Source organism: Oxyura jamaicensis, chromosome 21 (assembly GCF_011077185.1).
Source record: "Oxyura jamaicensis isolate SHBP4307 breed ruddy duck chromosome 21, BPBGC_Ojam_1.0, whole genome shotgun sequence".
Lineage (NCBI taxonomy): Eukaryota > Metazoa > Chordata > Aves > Anseriformes > Anatidae > Oxyura > Oxyura jamaicensis.
Genome location: NC_048913.1, coordinates 3753641 through 3773830, shown reverse-complemented (window position 1 = coordinate 3773830; position 20190 = coordinate 3753641). Strand labels below are relative to the sequence as shown.

The following is a 20190-nucleotide window of genomic DNA, read 5'->3' as shown; positions in this document are numbered from 1 at the left end:
CCTTCCCCCCCCCCCCCCGTGCTCCCTGCTGCCCTCCTGCTCTCACCTTGCCCAGCCTCGCATCCCCTTCTCTGCTCCGAGGGCTGCATCCACCTCCCTCCCACTTCTGCACCTCCTCGCCCGCGTGAGGGGCAGCGCAGAAAGGCCACGGAGCTCGACCTGGCAAAGGGAATTTGGCTTCAGTTTGGATTTAGAGAGAGCAATGCCCCCAGCCAGCCCCTCCACGCCTAGGACAGCAGAGGTGCGTGTCCCTCTCTGCCTGGAAAACCCGAGCACCATTTTTTAGAAGCCTTTTCATTTCATTTAGCTCCCTTCCTGGCACTGGCAGCGTCTGTGGATGGCGAACGAGCCAGGAGCTGTGCCTGCCTATTACCTCAGGTTTAACGTGTCTCTCCCTATCAAATGCAAAGCAGGAGTGAGCAGGGCTCTCATGCATTCTTTTTTTTTCCTCCTCCTTCCATCCGTTCTAAATTTATTTCCATGCCTTGCCGCTTCCAATCTGCATTTCCTGACCCCCTCACGTCTCCAGCCGCTGCCTCTGCTCAGAGCCTGCCAGGAGAGCTCGGGAGGCTGCGAGGGGGTTAAGGCGAGAGGCTTGGCTTTACCAGCATAATGTGTAACCCCGTAATGACTTTAAATATTGATTATTTGAAGGCCATTAGTGCTTATTGTTAAAGAAAAGTCAATACTTTTTAAGCCTCGCGAACCATTTGTCTCCTGTTAAAGGACATATCAAATTTAGCAGCGTGCAGCGCAAATCCCCTAATTCCCTGCTCCCAGGCCTCCAGCTGGCACATCGGGGGGAAAAAGGGGCTGCGGGGGGGGACTGGGCAGCACCACGGAACTGCTCCCTGCCAGGCAGGGACCAGGCTCATCAGATGGGACTGCCCAGGGCTAAATGCACGTCCTCGGGGCCCCGGGGCTGTAACTCAGCCCTTCCTCTGGGAGGAGGAAGAAGAGGAGGAAGGAAACGGACGGGGCTGGTACCTGCGTGGGAAAGGATGCGAGGATTTGCATTTCGGTCTGCCTGAAAGCACCCAGCAGCCTTGGCTCGGGTCTCGGGGGGCTTTTTCTCAGGGGTTGCTGTGTCCAGGCTTGCTGGGAAGCAGTCGGCCGGACCTGTGCAGGAAGGAATCGGGCTCCCCTGCTCCCTCCTCCTGCCCCCGTCCCTGTGCCAAGGGCCAAGCCTGGGGGGGAAGCAGCAGCATCTTCTCCATCTGACGGCCCTAAGCTGGCTGGGTGGGAGGCAGGCAGCGCTCGTCTTCGCAGTGGGGAGCATTGGTGTGCCCGCAGGGAGCAGGGTCCCTCGTCCCCTGGGGATTTCTGAGGTCTCCTGCTTGTCCCACCTGCGTTCGGGGGGGAGCTCCAGTCCTGCCGAGCAGACAGCCGGGGGGGGGCTTGGGGTGCAGATGCCTCCCCCTGAATTTTCTAAACCTTGGGGCTCATCCCCAGCGCGGGCGGCGTGTGTGTGACGTGAGGACTGACACATTCCCCGCAGCCCCCCCAGAACCACCGTGGGCTGCCGGTGTGGGCAGCAGGACCAGGCCCCCATCTCCCTCCCTCCCCAGTGCTCGCCTGTCTGCCGTGAGCTGATCCCTGCCGCGCTGGGGAGCTGCAGGGCTCTGCTGGGAGCCGCAGGGACTGGCCGAGAGCAGCCCCGAATTCCTTCGGGATGGCGGTGGGCGCAGCATGGAGGTGTAAGAACAGCCTCTGGTTAACGCTGTGCTGCCACCCAAGGGAAAAAACGCCCTTTTTTCCCCTGCCCAGCCCCGATCCCCATCACACAGCGTGCTGCCTGGGGCTCCTCTCGGCTAAAAGCTGGAACCTCTCCTCATTTTTTTAGCATCTCCCCGTACAGCCCGCGCCTGGGGCGGCCGCGCACCGCTCCCAGCACCACATCCCCTCCCCTGCATTAGGGAGGACGCATCCGCCGCTTGCCTGGCCGCGGAACAGTTAAAAGCGACTTGATTTCCTAAATTGCTTCTTATAAAACGAGCAGCACGTCTGCCAGCCTCGTCTCCCCATGATTACAGCTAATTACGATCGAGCGGACACCTCCTAGCCCCCGTCATGCCGCTTTAATTGTCCGTTATTCATCTGCAGGCTGTCCGGGGTGGCAAAGCACTTGGCAGCCCAGCGACCGAGGCCTCGGCTAATTGTGAGGCCTCGGGGATTAGGGCAGGTGATTACACACTTCATGGTGTAATTACATAAGCATCGCTTGGCTGCTGCCCCGGCTCGGAGCCGAAGGTCACGCGCTGCGTTACCTGAGATTAATTGGAGCTGCCACCGGAGTGCGAGGTGCTGGCGGAGCGGTTATACGATTAGCATTAACATTTCAGCAGCGACGGATCGATCCGTGGCTCTCCTCCAGACACAGCGAGCTGTGCAATTAGTTTAGAGGAGAGCTAGGGGAGGAAGGAGGAGGAAAGGAGAGACGGGGAGACAGCCGGAGGAGAAAGGGGGGGGGGGGAGGCGAGGAGGAGGAATTCAGAGGGGGCTCGCAGCCCGCCCGGTGCTGCCCATCAGCCTCTTGCAGCGTTTCGTGGTGATTTTGAGAGATTGCTGCGCGGAACGAGGATGAAACGGCTCCGGGAAGACCTAGGGAAAGGGCAGGCAGCGTTTCCTCGCGGTGCTCGCTGGAAAGCTGGTGCTGCAGGGAGCCCGTCTCACCCCCAAATTCTTCTCGGCTGGCTTTTCACGAGCCCGGGGGGCAATCCAGCCCCACCTTAGCGCCCCTCAGCCCCACTGAAAGGGGGAGCGCTCCTTGCCACGAAGTCACCCGTGCCTCCCCGCTCCCTTTCTCTCGCCCTCCGGTCTCTCCCTGGGCAGATTTTACAGGGAGACGTTGTAAAATGAAAATAAACGGCGCGGCACTTGGCTTTGCCTCTGGATGCCCTGGTGAAGGTAATAATGTTGTAAGTGGCCATCAAAAGGAATTAAGAGACATGCAGCCGGAAAGCAGAGATTTGCTTGCAGGCTCCCAGGGCAGATTTGACTAATGGAAGAGACCTTGGCTCCTATTCCCTTCCTGCATATCCTTTTTTTTTTTTTTTTTTTCCTCCTATTTCTTTCTGCAGCAAGCAAGCAGGCTCTACCTGCCTTGCTTCTGGGCATTGTCCTCTTCCCCCCCCCCCTCAAACCTGCCTCTTCCAGTCACTTTCCACCTTCCCCAGCTCCCCAAATACCTCTTCCCGCTGACCCCGTGGCACTTTGAGCTCATGTCCCTCTCCCCAGCTCCCCTCTCTCCGCCTCACGTCCCGCGTTTCTCTCCAGAACCGGGGACCGCCCCTCATCCAGCCAGGGCAGTGATTCCTGCGAGGCATCCCCGTGATGCCTCCAGATCTTCACAGCCCCAGCTCCTCAGATCCAGAAGGACTTTTTGGTTGTAAGGGAGCTGAGACAGAAACCCAAGCTCGGTGAGGGGAAAGGCAAACGCAGCATCCTCAGCGCTGCGTTTGCCAGCTCTGGGCAGCCAGGGGTGCTTTGAACACCCAGCGGAGTAAATGTACTGGAGCAGGAGGGTGGGAGGCAGGTAGGACCCATGGAGTTCTGGCTGATTGCTTCCCCATCTGGTTCTGATTTTCTTTCTTTATTATTTTCTCCCTCTTTTCAAGTATTACGTACGGGAAACGGGCACCTTTCTTACCTCAGCCCAGCCCCTGGCGCAGGAGAGGGATGCTCTTCCTGAGCCAGGGTCCTCCCGTCACTGGGCTGGAGCCTCCACCTTTTCAACGTGCGTTTCTCTTCTGATCCCCGCAGGGAGATATCCCACCCGCCGCCGCTGCTGTCGCCCCAGAACGCGCCCCATATCGCCCTGGGGCCCCACTTGAGACCTCCTTTCCTCGGGGTGCCTTCGGCCCTGTGCCAGACACCAGGTGAGTGCAGGAGACGCCCGTGGTCGGCTGGGGTCAGCTCTCCAGAGCGGTGACACCGGCTCTGGCAAGCGGTCCCTTGGTGCAGGCACGTTTTCTGTGTTTTCCTTTTACTGTTCTGGCTGCTGTGCAGGGATGGGAGCAGGTCGCCTTCCTCTTTTACTGCCCACCAACCCTCCTGCCCCGTGTTTCAGCACGGCGTTGGGAACTGGTTGGGTTGTGGAAGCTCTCCCGCTCAGCCCTTTGGAGAGCTTGCCCCGAGCGAGGAGTCAATGCTGGGCTGAATAACCCCGTATCGTTGCCCTCCCTGTCCCCAGGTTACGGGTTCCTCCAGCCGGCACAAGCAGAGATGTTTGCACGGCAGCAAGAGATGCTCCGAAAGCAAAACCTGGCAAGGTAAAGAGCGCGGGGGGCGAGCCCTGCCCTTCTTTTCCTGCTAGCAGGCAGAGCGGTGCGGGGTGCTGGGCTGGGGGAGCCGTGCACAAGCAGCAGAGGGACATCCGGATGATCCCAATGGATCTGAGCGCGTGGGGACCACGCTTGGAGAGCCCCCAGCCTCTGCTTCAGCAGGGCTGCGGGTTAGCAAGTTCCTCCTGGAGCCCCTCAGCGACCCCCTCTGCCTCTCCCCGTGCAGGTTGGAGATGTCGGCCGAGATCATCCGCCAGAAGGAGCTGGAGAACCTCCACAGGCAGCGGCTGCTGGCCGGCGACCCTCTGAGCCTCCACCCGGGCTTGCCCCCGGACCACCCGGCCCTGCGCAACGTGCACGACATCCCCGAGGGCCACCCGCTGCGGGAGGAGCTGTCCCGGCGCAACGCCATGCTGGTGCTGCGGCACAACAACGCGCCCCTGCTGTCCCTCAACCCCGGCGTCCCCAGCAGCGCCACGCCGCCCAAGGAGCAGCCGCGGCGGGGCAGCAGGAAGGCGGCTCAGCACCGCGCCGAGCCGCAGGGGCCGAGCGAGGCCAAGGAGCCGGCGGAGCCCCGCGGGGCGCGGGACGGGGCGCCGGACTGTAACGACGAGGAGATGAAGGACTCGGAGAGCGACGCGGACGTGAGCGACGAGAAACCGGAGAGCCTGAAGGCTGAGAGCAGCGGCTCGGCCGCGGAGCTGAAGGAGTGCAAGGAGACGGGCAAGGGCTGCGAAGGGGCCAAGGAGCTGGGGGAAGGGGCCGCCGGCCCAACCGCGCCCTGCAGCTCGTCCAGCGCCGAGTCCCCCAGCCACTTGCTTGGGCCGGGCATCAACAAAAGCGAGGTGAAGTACCTGCCGCCAGCCTCCATCCCGCCGCCCCAGCCGCTGCCCTTCGGGTTCCCCTACACGATGAGCCCGTACTTCCACGCAGGTGGGTGTGCCGAGAGGCCGCGGGGCTTGCCAAACGTGGGGCTCGTCCCCTTGCTGTCCCGCAGCGTGCTCGTGGTGGCCCTTCTGCACCTTTTAGTTAGAGCAATTAGCAGAGCAATTAGCAGGAGGCAGGAGCACGCGGAGGAGGGAGACCGGGGAGCACGGCACGCAGGGCTCCAAGCCTGCCTCCTCTCCACGCAGAGAGCCGCAGCGGCGGGGAGCGCGGCTGCCCGGCGCTCATTAGAGCTGCCTTCCAGCCAGGAAGGAGGAAGCGATTTTTCGATGACAGGCAGGTGGCCAGCGTGATAAATATTCCTGCTGCCAGGGGCTGCTGAGGCGTCCTCGCAGGAGCCCTTCTCTCCCGGCCATTAAGGGAAGCGGGCACGGCTCAGGCACGCGCCGCCCGCGCGAGGCTCCGCGGGGAGGCCGGGCTGTGCACGGGCTCGCTGCCTCCCCCAGCAAGGCACAGGTTCCTGTAATAGCCCATTTATTATTATCGCTTCAAATTTATATCACGAGCGTGTCTGGAGGCCTTGGCAGAGATGAGCGTTTCTGATTTTGCTCCTGATTTGTGGAGCCCGCTCCAGGTCTTTTCCTGAGGGTGGTTTTGCTTTCGGCGAGCTTTGCTCGTGGCTGCTAAAATCTCGCCTGCTTGCAGGAGAGCAGCACCGGGCTCAGGCTCCCTTGTGCCAGGAAAAGCTCCTGGCTTGGGATGAGGGCGCATCCTGTGCGGACGGGGGAGCCGGGAGGAGAGCTCAGCCGCTGAAATACTGAGGGCTGCATTGATCCAAGTGCTGCAGGGGCCCTGCGCTGTGTCAGGGTAATGTGCAGCAACAAAACACAACCCAAAAAAAAGGGGCTTGGCCCTTGAGGAAGGTTCTTGGAGGCAGGCAGAGCTGCACCAACCTCCCCCCTTGTGCCAAATGAATCCCCGGATACTTTGGAGGGCTGCTCTGCTCTTTTGGCCTGCCTGGTCCTGGCGTTGTGCGGCACTGTGCCAGTATTAGAAAGTGTCAGCTCCGCGGCGTGAGACGGGTAACGTGGCGGGGGGCTGGGAGGCAGAGCGGGGAGGGGAGCGGCTGGCTGGAAACGACGGCCGAGCCACGGCTCCTCCGGGCCTGCAGCAAGGGAGCTCCTGCTGCGGAGGCAGGGAGCCGCTCGGCGTCCCCGCCGGGAGGAATATTGACGGCAGCCAGAGCCGGGTCGATTCCCGTAGCCGCCTTCTGGGGACCTGGCGGCTGCCGCCTGACCTCATCTCGCCGAGGTTTCAGCAGCCCTGCTCCCCTCCTCCTCCTCCTCCTCCTCCTGCCGAGGTGAAGGATGGAGCGTGCAGGAGGCTAAAATCCTCGCATCGATCCGGAGGCTGGAGAGCAATTAACGGGAGGCTGCCGGTGCTGCACCCAGGGCGTGCGGGAAGGGGGTGCAGGGGTGTGTTTGGAGGGGGAGCAGTGCCTGCTGAACAGCATGAACCCCCCCAAAGGGGGCTGCCCCCCCCCGGCAGGGCTGCTTTGCGCACCGGTCCCCCGCTGGCACCTGAATCATCTCCTGCGGTGCCGCGGGCAAAAACTTGTCCCCGCAGCTCTCCCTCTCCCATTCTGCCTCCGGCTTCTCTTCCTGAGCAGCTGGACGTCAGGAGGAGGGAGAAAAATTATAAATGGATCGCAGCCGGGGCGGCGAGGGCTGGTACATGGACACCTGCCCACGAGCCTGGGCCGATGAATCCTTCGCGGTGCCTCCACGCCGGGCCCCATCTGGAGAGCTGCTCCGCAATCCATTAGCAGCCTCCCGGCCCGTCATTTATCACGGGGCGAGGCGGGGGGGGGACGTGGCAGGGGATGGCTGCTGCCCTTTCTGCGTGCTGGCGGTCCGGCGGGGCCCGCTGACATGTCATTATGGCACCAGCAGGCGCGTCCCCTCGAGCCGCTGGGCACCGATTTGTTCTCATTTGCCGAGCTGCCAGAGCGGCGAGCGGTCCTCGGTGGGGGCAGAGCCGGGCTGGGGGCAGGATGGGACCCCCGAGCAGCAAGCTCCAGAGCCCCAGCTTGGCGTGCTGAGTACCTGGGGCGAGACGGAGCCGGCTGCAGCCACGGGGAGCCCCTGCACTGGTTTCCCACTGGTTTCACTGGGAAGAGGCGTCCTCCGCTCGGTTTTTAGGTTCCACGGTGCAGGAATTGCTCGCAGGGCAGAGCCCGGAGCATGGCTCTTGGCCTTCCCCTCCCACCAGTATTTCCACCAGTTGGTGCCTGCGTTTTCTGGGTACAAACGGGAAGGGAAAACAAACTGAGTTAAACCTTTTAGCCACACTGTGTTTCTCTGTGTGTGGGTACGTGGAAAATCTTTCTTATTCCCACCCCGCGGGGCTGTCGTGCCCTCGCCCTGTCACTGTGCCACATGCCTGCGTGCATCTCGACCTCTCCCTTGCTTTCCTCTGGGGGGAAATGAGGGCAAAGGAAGGAAAAGCAGAGAGGAGAGGGCTCGTGCAGGGGCTGCGCTTGCCAACCCAGCCCTGTGGGTGATGGCGGTGGCCCTGCAAGGCACCCTGCCCCGGTGTGTGCCCAGCACCATGGGTGCATGGCTGGGGGGCTCCCGGCCGGGGGCACTGCCCGGCCCCCTCCCCTGCTGCCTGCACGGCTCGTTCCCGAGCACCGAGGGGCTGCACTGCCATCCCTGGCTGGCTTTTGGAGTTCGGAAGTGCCTCATTTTGGAGGAGCTGGCTGTTACGGGCAGGTCCCCTCGGAGACGCTCGCTCTGGCTGCGGCTGGAGGCGTCTCGCCCCAGCGCTGCCTGTGCCTGGAACAGCCGAGGGATTCTGGCATTCTGAGCGTGGTTCCAGTTCCTCCCTTCACCGGGCTGCGGCCGCCCTTCCAAAAAGCAGAAAGAGAATTTCCCTGCCCCAGGAAAGAGCAGCCCGAAACGGCCAAATGAGTGGCCGGGGGAAAGCCCTCGGCCCTTTTGGTGTCTTGTGAGTTTTAATGTTAGCACTGCTCCTCTCCCAGGCTGAGGAGCACCCGGAGCTGCCTGGCCACCAGCGGGGTCCCAGCTGAGCCATGGGGTGCAGAGGGATCGAGAATCTTCCCTGCTCCGGGGGGGGGAGGGGAGGGGGAGGAGAGAGGCCAAAGGGTGCCGGTGCCCCCCGTGCACCAGAGGCGATGCCGGCAGCGGGAAGCTCGGGGTGGAAACGCGCTGGAAGAGGTGCCGTGGTGCCAGCGCCTTGTGCGGGCTGCTGCTGGGTGGAAAGCATCGTCCTGGCACGGGAGCGCGCTCTGCGAATCCTCTCCTGTCCCCGCCACCCTGGACCTCGGGGGCTTTGTCAGGCAGCTGCCGGAGCCCCCATTCGTGGCTCCCCGTTTTGTGGCTCTGCTGTTTGCACCAGGACTTCTTGGGTGCCGCTTTCCCCGGAGGTGCCGACGGGAGCAGAGGAGCCACAGCAGGGGGCCGTGTTCCTGGTGCTGCTCCAAAGCCTGGGGGACAAAACAGAAACCTGCACAAAGGATTTTTTTCTCAGGATAAACCCCTGGGAGAAGTATTTTGGGGGGTAATTTGTTGCTTCATGCCCTGAAGCGTAGCATTTATGTCCCTCGTAAACTTTCACCCTGCCCAGCACAGCCACGGGTGCTCAGGTCCTTGTCAATGACCCAGATGAGGCCGTGCAGCAGCGAGTTCCTCACGTTAATAACACTTTTTATTTTCCCCCCAAAAGTGGCATTTTCTGGAAATGGGTTTCTTCAGTGCCTGTGTGCAGCGGGAGACGGGAGGAACCTGGCTGGCTCTTCCCTCCCTCCTTATTCCTGTGCCTCCCTCAGCTCTGGCGCGATGCCCCCAGGGGTGTCAGGAGCCGGGGGCACCCGCAGCGCTTCTCCCATCGCCCCCGTGCCGCTGACACGGCTGGGACCCGAACGTGGTTCCCAGAGCTGCCGACCCGGCCAGCGGGATGGGTGGACAGACGGACACGCAGGCAGCCACCGGGGAGCGGGGCCGGGGCCGGTTGGCATTCGGAGCACGTAGGCAGGGCAGGAGCGGGGCTGGGGGAGCGAAGCCCCCGGGGCAGGCAGCGTTCCGCTTTGCGGTGTGTGCAGAAACGCTCCTCGGGGTTTGGGTTTTATTCCTCCTTCCTTCTTTTCGCCGCCCTCCCCCCCATCTCTTCCCTGCAGCTGAAGAACATTAAGCACATGAAATGCATTAGCTGGGATTTTTCCTTCCCCCCTTCTCCCCCCCCCCCCCCTTTCCAAGCTGGGGACCTCCAGGAGGAAGAGGCCTATGAATTGACCCTGCCCAGTGCTTTAATTGACAGGTCATTAAAGATGAATGTGCGGCTAGAGAAAAATATTCAGATTGCAGGCTAGTTGTTGTCCGGGTGGGATTTTAATGATTTATGTTTCTTTCTCCTCCCCTCCTTCCCCCCCCCCCCCGGCCCTGAATGCTGCAGGCACCATGGGAGGTCTGTTTCTGGATGGCGAGGAAAGCCCCGCGCTGGAAGACATCAGCAAATGGACAGTGGAGGACGTGTGCAGCTTCGTGTCCAACCTGTCGGGCTGCACCGAGTACACTCAGGTAAAGCCCCAGCAGCCTCCCGGCCGTGCCTCCTCTTCCTCGCGTTGTCCATCCCCACGGGTGTGCGTCCCGGAGCCCCGCACTCCCTGCGTTTCGGGTGGATTGCTAAATGCTGATGGTGCTGACCCCAAAAGCAAAAGGGCCTTGCAGGAGGACAGCAGTGAGACGCTGCGTGGGGGAGGATGGGAGCAGGGCAAGGCTGGGAGCTTCGAGCTCTCCTCCTGCAGCCAGAGTGCCGCGGGGCAGAGCAGGGACAGACCCCGGTGTCACAGGCATCCCGGTAACCTCCGTGCTCACGCTTCGGAGCGATGCTGACGGTGATTTTTAAGCTCATCCTCGAATTACTACTGCTATTGCAGCAGCAGCGGGGGCTTTGTGAAGCCCGCTCGGTGTGAGGTCGCGAGGTGCAGTACAGAAACCAACCCCGTGTTTTTGGCTTCCGCATCTGCTGGAGCCCATTATCAATGCCCCATTGAGAGCGCACCGACTGCGAGGGCGCGGATTCCTGAGCTGTCTGGGACAGCCTCGTAAAGGGGGTCCAGTGTGCTTGGGGGGAGGGGGGAGAAAGCAGCAGATAGAGAGGCAAAGGGCCAGCGCCGAGGACAATCCTGCCTTTCAGCAGAGACGCATCCAAGGCTGAGAACAGATCTCAGAAGGGAGGAAGGAGCAGGACCTTTCTGGACGTGCTGCTCCAAGAGGAGCTTCCCCGACTGGCAGCGAGGGAGGGCAAAGCTCTCCTTGGGCATCCCGGCTGGCTGGAAGCTGGTTGCCAAAAAAAACCCTTCCTCCCCCTCCGTGGCCCTTGCTTCTTTAGTGCATTGGGCAGAAGTTGTGCCCCTCACAAGTCCTTTTCAGAAGGTGCAAGCTCAGCACCCAGCTCCTGCTAGGGCTGCGGCGTGCGTATCGGGCTCTACACGAGGTTCCCTTTAGGTCGTGCTGACATTGGTGGGTGCCCTGTGGAGGGGTGCATGCACCTCGCCCCGAGGGGATGGGGGTGATGGGACACAGCCTTTTCTTCTCTTTATGGAAACCTGGAATTGCCCCACAGCTCCCTTTTACCCCCAGGTGATGGGGTAACGTGCCAAATTCACTCCCAAATCCCCTTCCTCGCCCCCTGAACCCTGACATGAATCCCATCACGTGCTTTGTTACCACCTGTAAAACCAGTGCTGCTTCGGAGCAAAGAGCTGTGCGTGCATCCAGAGGCAGGATTTGGGAAGGAACGCTTCCCGTGGAGGTGCAGCACGCACAAAGTTCCCTAGCAGGAACGAGAGAGGTTTGGGCTCCCCACGGCTCAGGGTGTCCGGCGCAAGGTTTTGGCTGGCCGGGGGGGCTTGCAGGGGGAGAGGCAGCAGGTCTGAGGGTGGAGGGCAGCTCAGGGGCTGCTGCTAGTGAGGACGGCGAGGGATGGGGTCAGCACGTACCCTGCGCACTGATTCTTTGCTGGTAGGGACATGAGCCCAAGAGAAGGGCTCCCAGCCCAGGCTCGCAGCTGCCCCCGCCAACAGAGCGCCCCCGGCACGGCGGCACAACAGCACGGGGATGGGAATAGAGGATGGGAAGTCGCCTGCGAGCCGGTGGGAAGCGTGCAGGAATCCTTCACGCAGCCACCTCGCGGGAGGCTCGTCCATCCATTTCCACCTTGCGTGCCAGCCCCCGGTGCGCCAGCGGGGAGAAATCAATCGCTCGCCGAGACGAAGGTTCGGCAAGCTCGGCGCATCGCAAAAATGTTTCACGGTAACGGGAGCAGCTCTAAACAGCCTCGTGTCAGGCCCGTGCTACGTCGCGTTTTGCTGGGGGTGCGTGGTTTAAGGGGGGTGGGTTGTTCTGCGCCGTGGTTACACGCTTAGCAGGTTTTTTACTCTGTGCAAACGCCGGCGTTCGGGGCAGAGCCAGCTCCGGGGCTGCAGAGCTGCCTGTTCCCGGCTCCAAAGCCACAGCTGCCGGGGAGGTCTGGCACCGGCCTGCGGGCTGCTCCTGCCAGGAAAAGCCGGCGAGAGCGTGGTGGTATGCAGCGCGCGTAGAGCCGCGGCGCAGGCAAACAAGAAAACTTGAGCAGAAAAACCAAAAGTCGCCGCTGCTGCTCTCGACCCCCGACAATCCTCGGCTTTGTCCCCGCCGCGGGTCGGGACCTGCGGGACACCCGAGGGCGACGCTGCTCTCAAGCCGAGGCTTTTCGTGCCGGGTTTTAGCGCCGAGCAGAGGGAGGCTGCTGGCTCCCAGCCACGCTGGCTTCACGGGAAGAAGAAATGGGTGTATTAAGTTCCGTGGGGTCAGGGAGCAGAAACGCGCTGCAGTCATGAGCGGCGTTGCTGGTGGAGTCCAGCAATAAAAAGGCTTGCAGCAGCTCAGCTGCCGCTCCAAAGGGATGGCTCCGGGCTAGGGGCTGCTGAGAAAGAAGCCGTTAGAGGAAAATAAAAACTCCCCTCGCCGTACTGCTCGGTGAGGGCACTGCTGTGCAAAACCTCCGCGTGGCGTGGCGGCAGGATCAGGCCCCACAGGCGGCTCGTTCGGGCAAGCCTCCAGCGCGAGCCGGGCTGCGAGAAACGCTGCGGAGCGGTGGTGGGGCTGGCTTTAAAAAAAATAAAGCCCAATAAAACAGGCCCAGAGCTGACATCCCCCGAATGCTGGCAGCTTCTGCTCGCACTACAGAGCCTGGGCGTCTGGAACAAACCCCGGGGGAGCTGAGTGCAAGCACAGCTCTGCTCTGCCTGCAGGGACCGGGGCAGTAAGCTCACGGAGCCAGCCCGTAACCTTTACAGCACGTGCTGGGAGGAAAGCTCCTGCCTGACCCTGTCAGTTCAGATAGATGGAGGCAAAACAGGATTTTTCCACCCCTCTGGCTGTGAGACCGTGTCCAAATGGTGCAGTTTTGCAGGGCCGGGTGTATTAGGGTATGACGTTGCCCTTTGGGTGGACTAGCCAAGCTCTGCTGCCGCGGCTGTGAGGTGTGTGGCTGCACAGCACCCGCTCTGCGTCGCGGTGCCGCAGGGGGGACCTAACCCTAACTGCAGGGGGTGACCATCAGCGTGTGCCAACAGCACTGGTGATGTGTTCTGTCTGGTGATTTTTTTGGGAAAGGGCAGCTTTGAGGAGGATACTTGTGACCTGCACAGACCTCACTGCAATACTGTTGGGCTCCTGGCTCAGCTTTTTCCAAGTTGCCAAGAAAGAAGGCGTGCGGTGTAGGATTTGTCAACAGTTCAGATTCACGTGGCGTCGTCTGTCCTTTTTCTTGGAGTTGGGATAGGGCCTGGGACGTGTCACATCTCTTTCTCACCCAGGATCGTACGCGGTCAGCTGGGCTTACTCGTTGTGATGCTCTTACGTATGGCGGGGTGCTGACCTGGGGGAATGCTCCTCAGTGAAAAGGGGAAAAAAACATCACCTCCCAGCCCGGTAGTTAAAAAATGTTACTGCTTTAGCAAAATGAGCCCGCCCTGCACTGGCCTTCATGCACCATGCCATGTGTCTCCATTGACGTGTTGGCTCCTGGCTGTGGATGCAGGGTGTTTAATATGGGTGTGGTGAGGGATCTCGTCCCAGCGATGTGGCTCCCTGCCCCTGCTGAGCCTGTGCCCCTGGTTTCCCGCAGGTATTCCGCGAGCAAGCGATCGACGGCGAGACCCTGCCCCTCCTGACGGAGGAGCACTTGCTGAACAACATGGGGCTGAAGCTCGGCCCCGCGCTGAAGATCCGCTCACAGGTAAGACCAGTCCCATGCCGGGCGGCACCCACTGGGACGCTTTCAGGTTGTCCCCAGCTGGAGCAGCACCCCCGGGAGCCCCGCTTTAGCGACTGTAATTTTCCAAGCGAGAACTGTTCAGTTATTTAATTCGGCTTTCAGGAGCGCTTGTGCTGGGCTCCAGAAATGGTGCATGTGCTCAGCAGTCACGCAGCTCTTCCAAGCCTTGGGCACGGGCAGCGCGCTGCAAATAGCTCGGGACGGGGATGCAGAGGGAGCCTAAATCGGCCCCGCTGCGGCGAGGCGAGGTGCTTGTGGCTGGCCCCACGGCGAGCAGGGAGAACAGCTGCAGCCAGGCAGGGGAGGCAGAGGGTGCCAAATCAGCTCCACCTGAAAATAGTCTGCAGGGACTCAAGTGAGTGATGCCATTTCAGGAAACGTGTTTTTGTTCTAGACGGGCTGCAGAGCCTTTTGCTGCTCATTTCCCTCGCGTCCAAATGGCTCTGGGCAGCTCCCTTTTGGGGAGCTGGAGGCACCAAGGCATTTAGCAGGCTCAGCATCGGCTGCTGAGCGCTTTCCCTCCCCAGTGAGGAACATCAAGCTCTGCCCCTCCTCGGCTGTGCTAGGAGCCTGCTGACCATTTCTGTCCCAGGTAGGCAGAGCTCCCCGGGCTCGCTGCTGGCCAGGGCCCATGCTCGTGGTGTTCACTGGCACTGTGACACACCAGCATTAGCTTTGTTTGCCTCTGTTGATTTAGCCGAGCGCTCTCTTCAAGGGGAGAGCTGCATTTCCTCCCCAACAGACCAGTTTGCTCCTGTAGCACTGTTTCTTTAAAGAAATGCCAATCCTCCCCAAAACACCTTTTTTTTCCCCCGACTTGGCTCCCAGCTGCCCGTGGAGGTTTGCTTTCCTTCAGTCAGGTCACAGCAACCCAGTACAGTTGCCTCCAACTCCTCTTGGACACGACGCTGGCCGAGCAGCCCCTACTACAGCTGCGTTTTGCATTTCCCCCCCCGTCCATCCAGCAACCAGAAAACAGCTTCTGACACACGTCAGGACCAGGCAGGGCTGGGGGATGCCACCACGCAGCTGCTGGTGCCAGCACCAGGCACATCCCTGGGCCGCACGCGGGGCACCGCGGCCCTGAGCCACGAGCTGGGCGTTTGTCAGATGATGTTAAACCAAGAAGGGAGCCGTTCCTACCTTCCCTACAGCCCTCGCTGTTTATGGGGGGCTAATAAAAAGGTTCTGTGGGCAATTGTTCCCCGCGGGTCAATTCAGTAGGAAATAAAACTCTTCTGTTTCTTAAAAAACAGAGAATGCCAAATAGCTCACAGACATACTCAGATTGGATTTGGTAGGGGGGGATATGAGATACGGGCTGAAGCTCGAAAAACCCTGCTTCGATTTTCAGTAGTGTTTAAAGTCCTCTAATAAGGCAGGGGCTGGGGGGGGGGTAAGTGGGGGAGCAGAGTCCTGATGTTGCTAACTGAATAATGCCCCGGTTGTCTGGTTTGAACACAAGCCTGTGTTTTTGTTTAAGCCTAAATGTGAACCAGCTGTGTAGGTGCTGGAAAGTTGTGAGGCCTTTGGCCCTTGCTGGGAGGCACGAACTGCTGCAGGAGACTTTTCTCCGGAGCTGCAGAAGGGAGAGGCTGCAGGCTTACGGCTTCCTGCACTGCTAACAGAAGCCACCCTGTAGCCAGATTTTTTTCCCCTCTCCCCCTCGTCCCGTTAGAGCAATTCCTGCTCTTCAAAAGCGGGCATCGTGTGCTGGCCTGCAGGCAGCTTGCTGGCAGTCTGGGGCTAGCCGAAGTGTTGTTGAATCGGTGCCTGCTGACGGGATCACCGACGAGGCAGGCAGTGCCAGCCCGCTTCACCCCGTGCTTCAGGCAGCCGCTCAGGGGGTGCCCCCAAAGCCTGGTGCAGCCGGGCACACAGGGACGGACGCTTCCCCCCACTGCATTTCACCTGGGGCCATGCAGCCTTACCTAGCCAGGCACAGGCGCCAAGCGCGCCGGGTTTCCCCAGCTCCTCTGTGGGACCTGAGCATTTCAGGGGCCGGATTTGGGTCAGCAGCGGGGTTTCAGGCTTGCTTTCGGGCTGGAACTCAGCAAGGACTTCAGCGTTGGACACACGCAAAACACATCGCAGGAGAAGGTCCTGCACTGCCCATCCCAGCACGTCTTTAGCCTGCGAGGTGTGAGCAGGGCTCCAGCTGCACCTTGGGGCCGTGCTCTTTACGAGCCATGCAGGGAGCACAGCAGAGCCCTTTAGGAAAAGGGAGAGGGGGAAGGAATCTTCCCTGGCCTTCTCCAGTAATTCACGAAGGGGGGGTTGGTGCATCAGGAATAGCAGCTGGTCATTCAAATGCTGTAGCCTAGCCGTTCTGTCTTTGGGTCCCCTGGGATTTCAGACCCTGGGGCGCTGCAGGACAGCGCAGCCCCCGGGGCTTTCTGAAGCCGGGTTGCGCGCACTCAGCCCTTCAGCCCCTGCATTGACTTTCCGTTTTCCGCTAGGTCGCCAAGAGAGTGGGCAGAGTGCTGTACATGGCAGGCTTCCCCATGGCTTTCCCTCTGCAACCCCCCGGTTTGCGGCCTCCGGAGCGGGACCTGCCCCCCGCCGACCTGCGGCCGTCCTCCACGGGCAGCGTGGCCTCGCCCTTCAGCAGCGGGCTGCCCTCGGCCAGCCGCATCTCACCAAAGCAGGAGAACGGCAACCCCGCCATCCTCGCCGGGCTCAACGACACCACGAAACCTCCCTCCTAACTGCAGGCCAGCTCGGGGCTGCTGCTGGAACTGAGCTTCAGTTGGGGAAACCGAAGGGCAACGCGGCACGAGAGCAGGAGAGCCTCAGTGCGAGACACGGGAGCGAGGAAGGGAGGGTTTTAATTTTTTTGGATGCATTTGCTTTTTGATTAAATAAATAAAAAAAAAAACAAACACACACGGAAGTTTTAGAAACTGTAAAAAAGGGAAGGAAAGAAAACTATCCAAAGATGTATCGAGACAACACGAGTGAAGAGGAAGCCGATGCTGGAGCCCAGCAGCGGTCCCCTTCCACACCCCTTCGCGCTCACCAGGCTGATGGAGAGCTGGCAGCGGGGAGGAACGCTCCTCTTTGCCTTCAGAGCCACACGGCTTTCAGGAACTTCTGGCAGTGACTCCGAGCAGGGCCAGGGAGGGGGCACTGCTCCTCCCAGTGGTACCCAGCACCCCTGAGCGAAAAGCAACCCATGGAAACGGCAAGCGCCCGCCTTCCCGAGCAGCTCCTCCTCCCTGGAAACTGTACTCAGTTCCTCATTCAGGTGTCTATGCATCTCTAGCGACTTTTAAAACAATACCAAAGACAGACAAAAAAAAAAAAAACGAAAAAAAAAAATAGAAAAAAACTAAAAGGCAAGTTCCGGTCCATGTTTACTTCAGTGTGGATGGTACGGCACAGGCGGCTCGCTGCCGTCCCTCGGCTGGGGGCTGCCCTCTCCCCGGCGCCTTTTCCTTGCAGCACACACCCAGGAGGACTCTGCCCGCGCTCCAGCCCCGCAGAGCTGCTTTTTTTTTTTCCCCTTTGTTTTGTTTTAAAGAAGGAAAAAAAAGAGTGTGTGCGCTTAGGTGGGACGAAGGGTCACAGGCCTCACTCCAGCGTGGCCCTCTCCCTCTGCCGCGTGTACGACGGACTCATTTCTACGTTTGGGTTATCATTTTTGTTTGTTTGTAGGGTTGGTTTTGTTCCTTTCCAAGCCTTGTTCCAGAGGTGGACGTAGTTGCACATTCGGGCCTGCTGTGGACCATGAGACGGATACCTGTGCGTTCCCAGAGGAGGGGGAGGGATGCTGGGGGTGGGGGGGGGGTCAGGCTGAAAACCAAGGGGCAGAGTTTTTAACTACTGTGAATGAGCTGGTAACTCCTGGGGGTGACCTCCTGTGACGTGTACAGTTGTGAGCAACAATCACATGTGGTACTTTTCTCTCTCTCTCTCCTCTTTTTTTTTGTTTAAACGTTGCACGTGCTACCGTTTTTTTCTTACAAAATAGCTTGGTGGTACATTAGCTTCTTTATATTGTAAAAAAAAAAGAAAAGGAAATTGTCATTATCCATCACATCACGATAAAAATGCTTTCCAGCAATCAGTTTAAATAAAAAAGAAAAACACTTGATTTGCACATGGTACCTGGCTTCCTGAGCCCCTCGTGGATGGCTGCGCTCCCCACGAAGCCTCTTGGTGCGTGCACGCTTACTCGAGCCGCGTGCCTCACGGCTGGTGGTGGGAACTCGGCGTTAAACAGCAAAAGACTCCTTGCCCAGCTAAGTTAAGGGAAAGGAGGAAGAAGCAGCCTCTTTCTTTGGGAAGAAAAGGTAAGTTAAGGCTTTTTTTCTTGTAGTTAGGGCCCTCCAAGCCTCATCTGCGCAGCCACATCCCAGGCTGCCAGCTGTCACCGCCCGGGGACACCGGCTGCGATAGCAGCAGTAGGGAACCTCCGCGTGGAGCAATCCTGATCCCTGCTACAGCAGCAGGTGCTCAGCCCCCCTCAGGGCGCTCTAAATAATAAACAACTAATAATAAATGATTAATTTCTGAGGCTACTTCCTCCTCCCTGTGGGATAAAGGGTGTCTGGGTGCGTGTTTAGGGAGGACAGGACCAATAATTATTTTAACTACAGCTGGGGGAAAAAGAAACCACACCGCCCTTTCTACCCCTAAGCTCCAAAAAAGCGTAACGAACTCGGAACGAAACAGAACCACTTCCCCCACGCTACTGCAGCGGCGATTCACCCATTTACCTGCAGAGCAAGGACGTTGGGAAGCAGGGAAGGAGCAGCACTGGGCGTAGGGCAGGAAGGGCGACATTACAGCCTCACATGCACCCAGTCGTTGTCGCTTAGGGCTGGGGTGAGAGGGAGCACACCAGCCAGGCTACAGGACGCGGGGCTTGCCTGGGCCTTTTTGTCTGCAGTGAGGGAATGGTTGAGTCCTGCTCCATGAAAACAGAACTTAAAAAAAAAAGACTTTTTAAAAATGTTTTTAAACAAACAGCTCGTCTTCTTGTGGCGTGCCCGGAGGGGAACACGTAGGCAGTGCAGCAGGCAGCGATGAACAAGCCCGTGCAGGCAGCTTGGCCACCCCAGCGCTGACAGCTCGCTCGTGGCCTCACTGAACGGGGACAGAGAGGAATAAAGCTGGCATTGAGTCCTGCCCCTTTATCTCCCTTTCCCCCCAAAAAAATCTGCATTAAGAAACAATGCTCCTAAAAGGCACGGTTAATTTTCAGGAGTGGTTTTGTCAGATACGCTCTGAGGATCCTTAAGCTTTTCCTACCTCTCAGCAAAGCCCCTCTATTTCCAGTTTACCTTCCAAAGAAACCTTCCTGAGCTGCCAGTCCTGCAAACTCCACTCTCAAGAGCGAAGCTGTTTCTGTTTTCCCAGCAGAACACGACCTGGAGCTGCGCGGTGCCCTCCCACGAGCACCCCCCTGCAGGAAGACACAGCCTGAGCTGCTCCCCGGTGCCGTGGGCGGCTGCTTGGGAGGGAGGGAGGGAAGGAGGCAGGCTGCCCGAGGCGTGCTGCAGTCCGACTGCTGTTTGCAGGGCTCTCAGCCAGCAGCCGGGCACGTTCCCTGTGCCACGGTGCCACCACGGGTGACACCAGGGCTGTCACAAAGCACAGGAGCACCCCGGATGTCCCTTGGCTCACCAAGCACGTGTAACCTGGGCAAAGCCAACAAATCCTGGGCAAATCCTACAACGTTTCTGATGTGAAAAAGCGCATTTCCTACGTTACTACCTTTGCCTCCTTACTCCACCCTGCTCGCACAGCCTCCCTCCTCCTCCCACACCCCAAGGCTTCTTATTTCAGGTTACCACACACTCGGTATCCTCACAGCCTGCACGTCTGACTGAGCTGCCTCTGACGTTGCCCATAAAGGCTTTCTGCTTGCAGCGAGGCCACAAAGCTCCAAACGCTCTGCGCGCTCCTTGAGGACCCTTGGCTTAAGAGAGGGTCTGGGGAGAGAGCCTGGAGCAAAATGGGGCTGGACAGGCAGGAGGCCCCTCGGACAAAGGGGCTGCTCCTTCCCCTGGCTGAAATGGGCGCCTACGTTATTTAAAGCAGGAGGTTTTAATGAGGGCTTTTTATTACCTACGCTGAGAAGTTTTACTGGCTTTGAAGTGCCCAAAAATGTTACCAAAAATATATCCTCGGTAGAAAAAGCTTGAGAAGTCCAAGCGGCTGCTTTGCCGTGTCACCGTAACAGTCCTTGGTGGTACCTGGGGCTGGGTCCCCCCCCATACCACCTCCTGGAGCCCAGCTGGAGGTGCTGGAGGCTGGGGGGGGGCGGTCCGGCAGGGCTGTAAGGGCCCAGAGGTGCTCAGTCCTCATCGGAGAACGCCAGGTCCTCCACAACATCCTCGTCGCCTTGGGCCAGCTGCTCGAGGTCAGCCCGCGACAGCCCCCGGGGGCCGGTCCTCTGCTTCCGCGGGGCCTCCGTGCTGTCGTCCTCTGTGGGTGGAAAGAAAGAGAGAGAGAGAGAGGTGTAAATCCTGCTTTACGGGGGGGGCAGGTGGAGGCAACTCATCGCTAATTAAGCCCAGACACTCGTTAATTTATTGGCAGTGCTGCAGCTCCCCGATAGTGGTAGGTGAGCGCTGCAGGGCGCAGCACAGGCTCTGGGGAGGGAGGAGAGGTGACGGTGCCGTGCCCCAGGCACAAGGGAGGAGGGAGGGGACGAGGCAGGCAGTGCCCC

General features: G+C 59.8%; 2 protein-coding genes across 4 annotated transcripts in view; one reads left to right on the top strand and one right to left on the bottom strand.

Moving 5' to 3' along the window:
- SAMD11 (sterile alpha motif domain containing 11) overlaps positions 1-16341 on the top strand; it is a 105358-nt gene extending 89017 nt beyond the window's left edge. For all 3 annotated transcript variants that reach the window (XM_035344593.1, XM_035344594.1, XM_035344595.1), the window contains 6 exons: positions 3763-3878; positions 4193-4271; positions 4510-5216; positions 9642-9766; positions 13362-13472; positions 15971-16341. In XM_035344593.1, the coding sequence (XP_035200484.1) occupies positions 3763-3878; positions 4193-4271; positions 4510-5216; positions 9642-9766; positions 13362-13472; positions 15971-16219 (1387 nt within the window). In that variant the 3' untranslated portion in view covers positions 16220-16341. The remainder of the gene's footprint in view (positions 1-3762; positions 3879-4192; positions 4272-4509; positions 5217-9641; positions 9767-13361; positions 13473-15970) is intronic.
- Positions 16342-19546: 3205 nt separating this feature from the next.
- The window catches only part of NOC2L (NOC2 like nucleolar associated transcriptional repressor), a 43014-nt gene continuing 42370 nt past the window's right edge, over positions 19547-20190 (bottom strand). Inside the window, exon 19 of the mRNA XM_035344684.1 lies at positions 19547-19946. Coding sequence (XP_035200575.1) covers positions 19816-19946 — 131 coding nt within the window. The 3' untranslated portion in view covers positions 19547-19815. The remainder of the gene's footprint in view (positions 19947-20190) is intronic.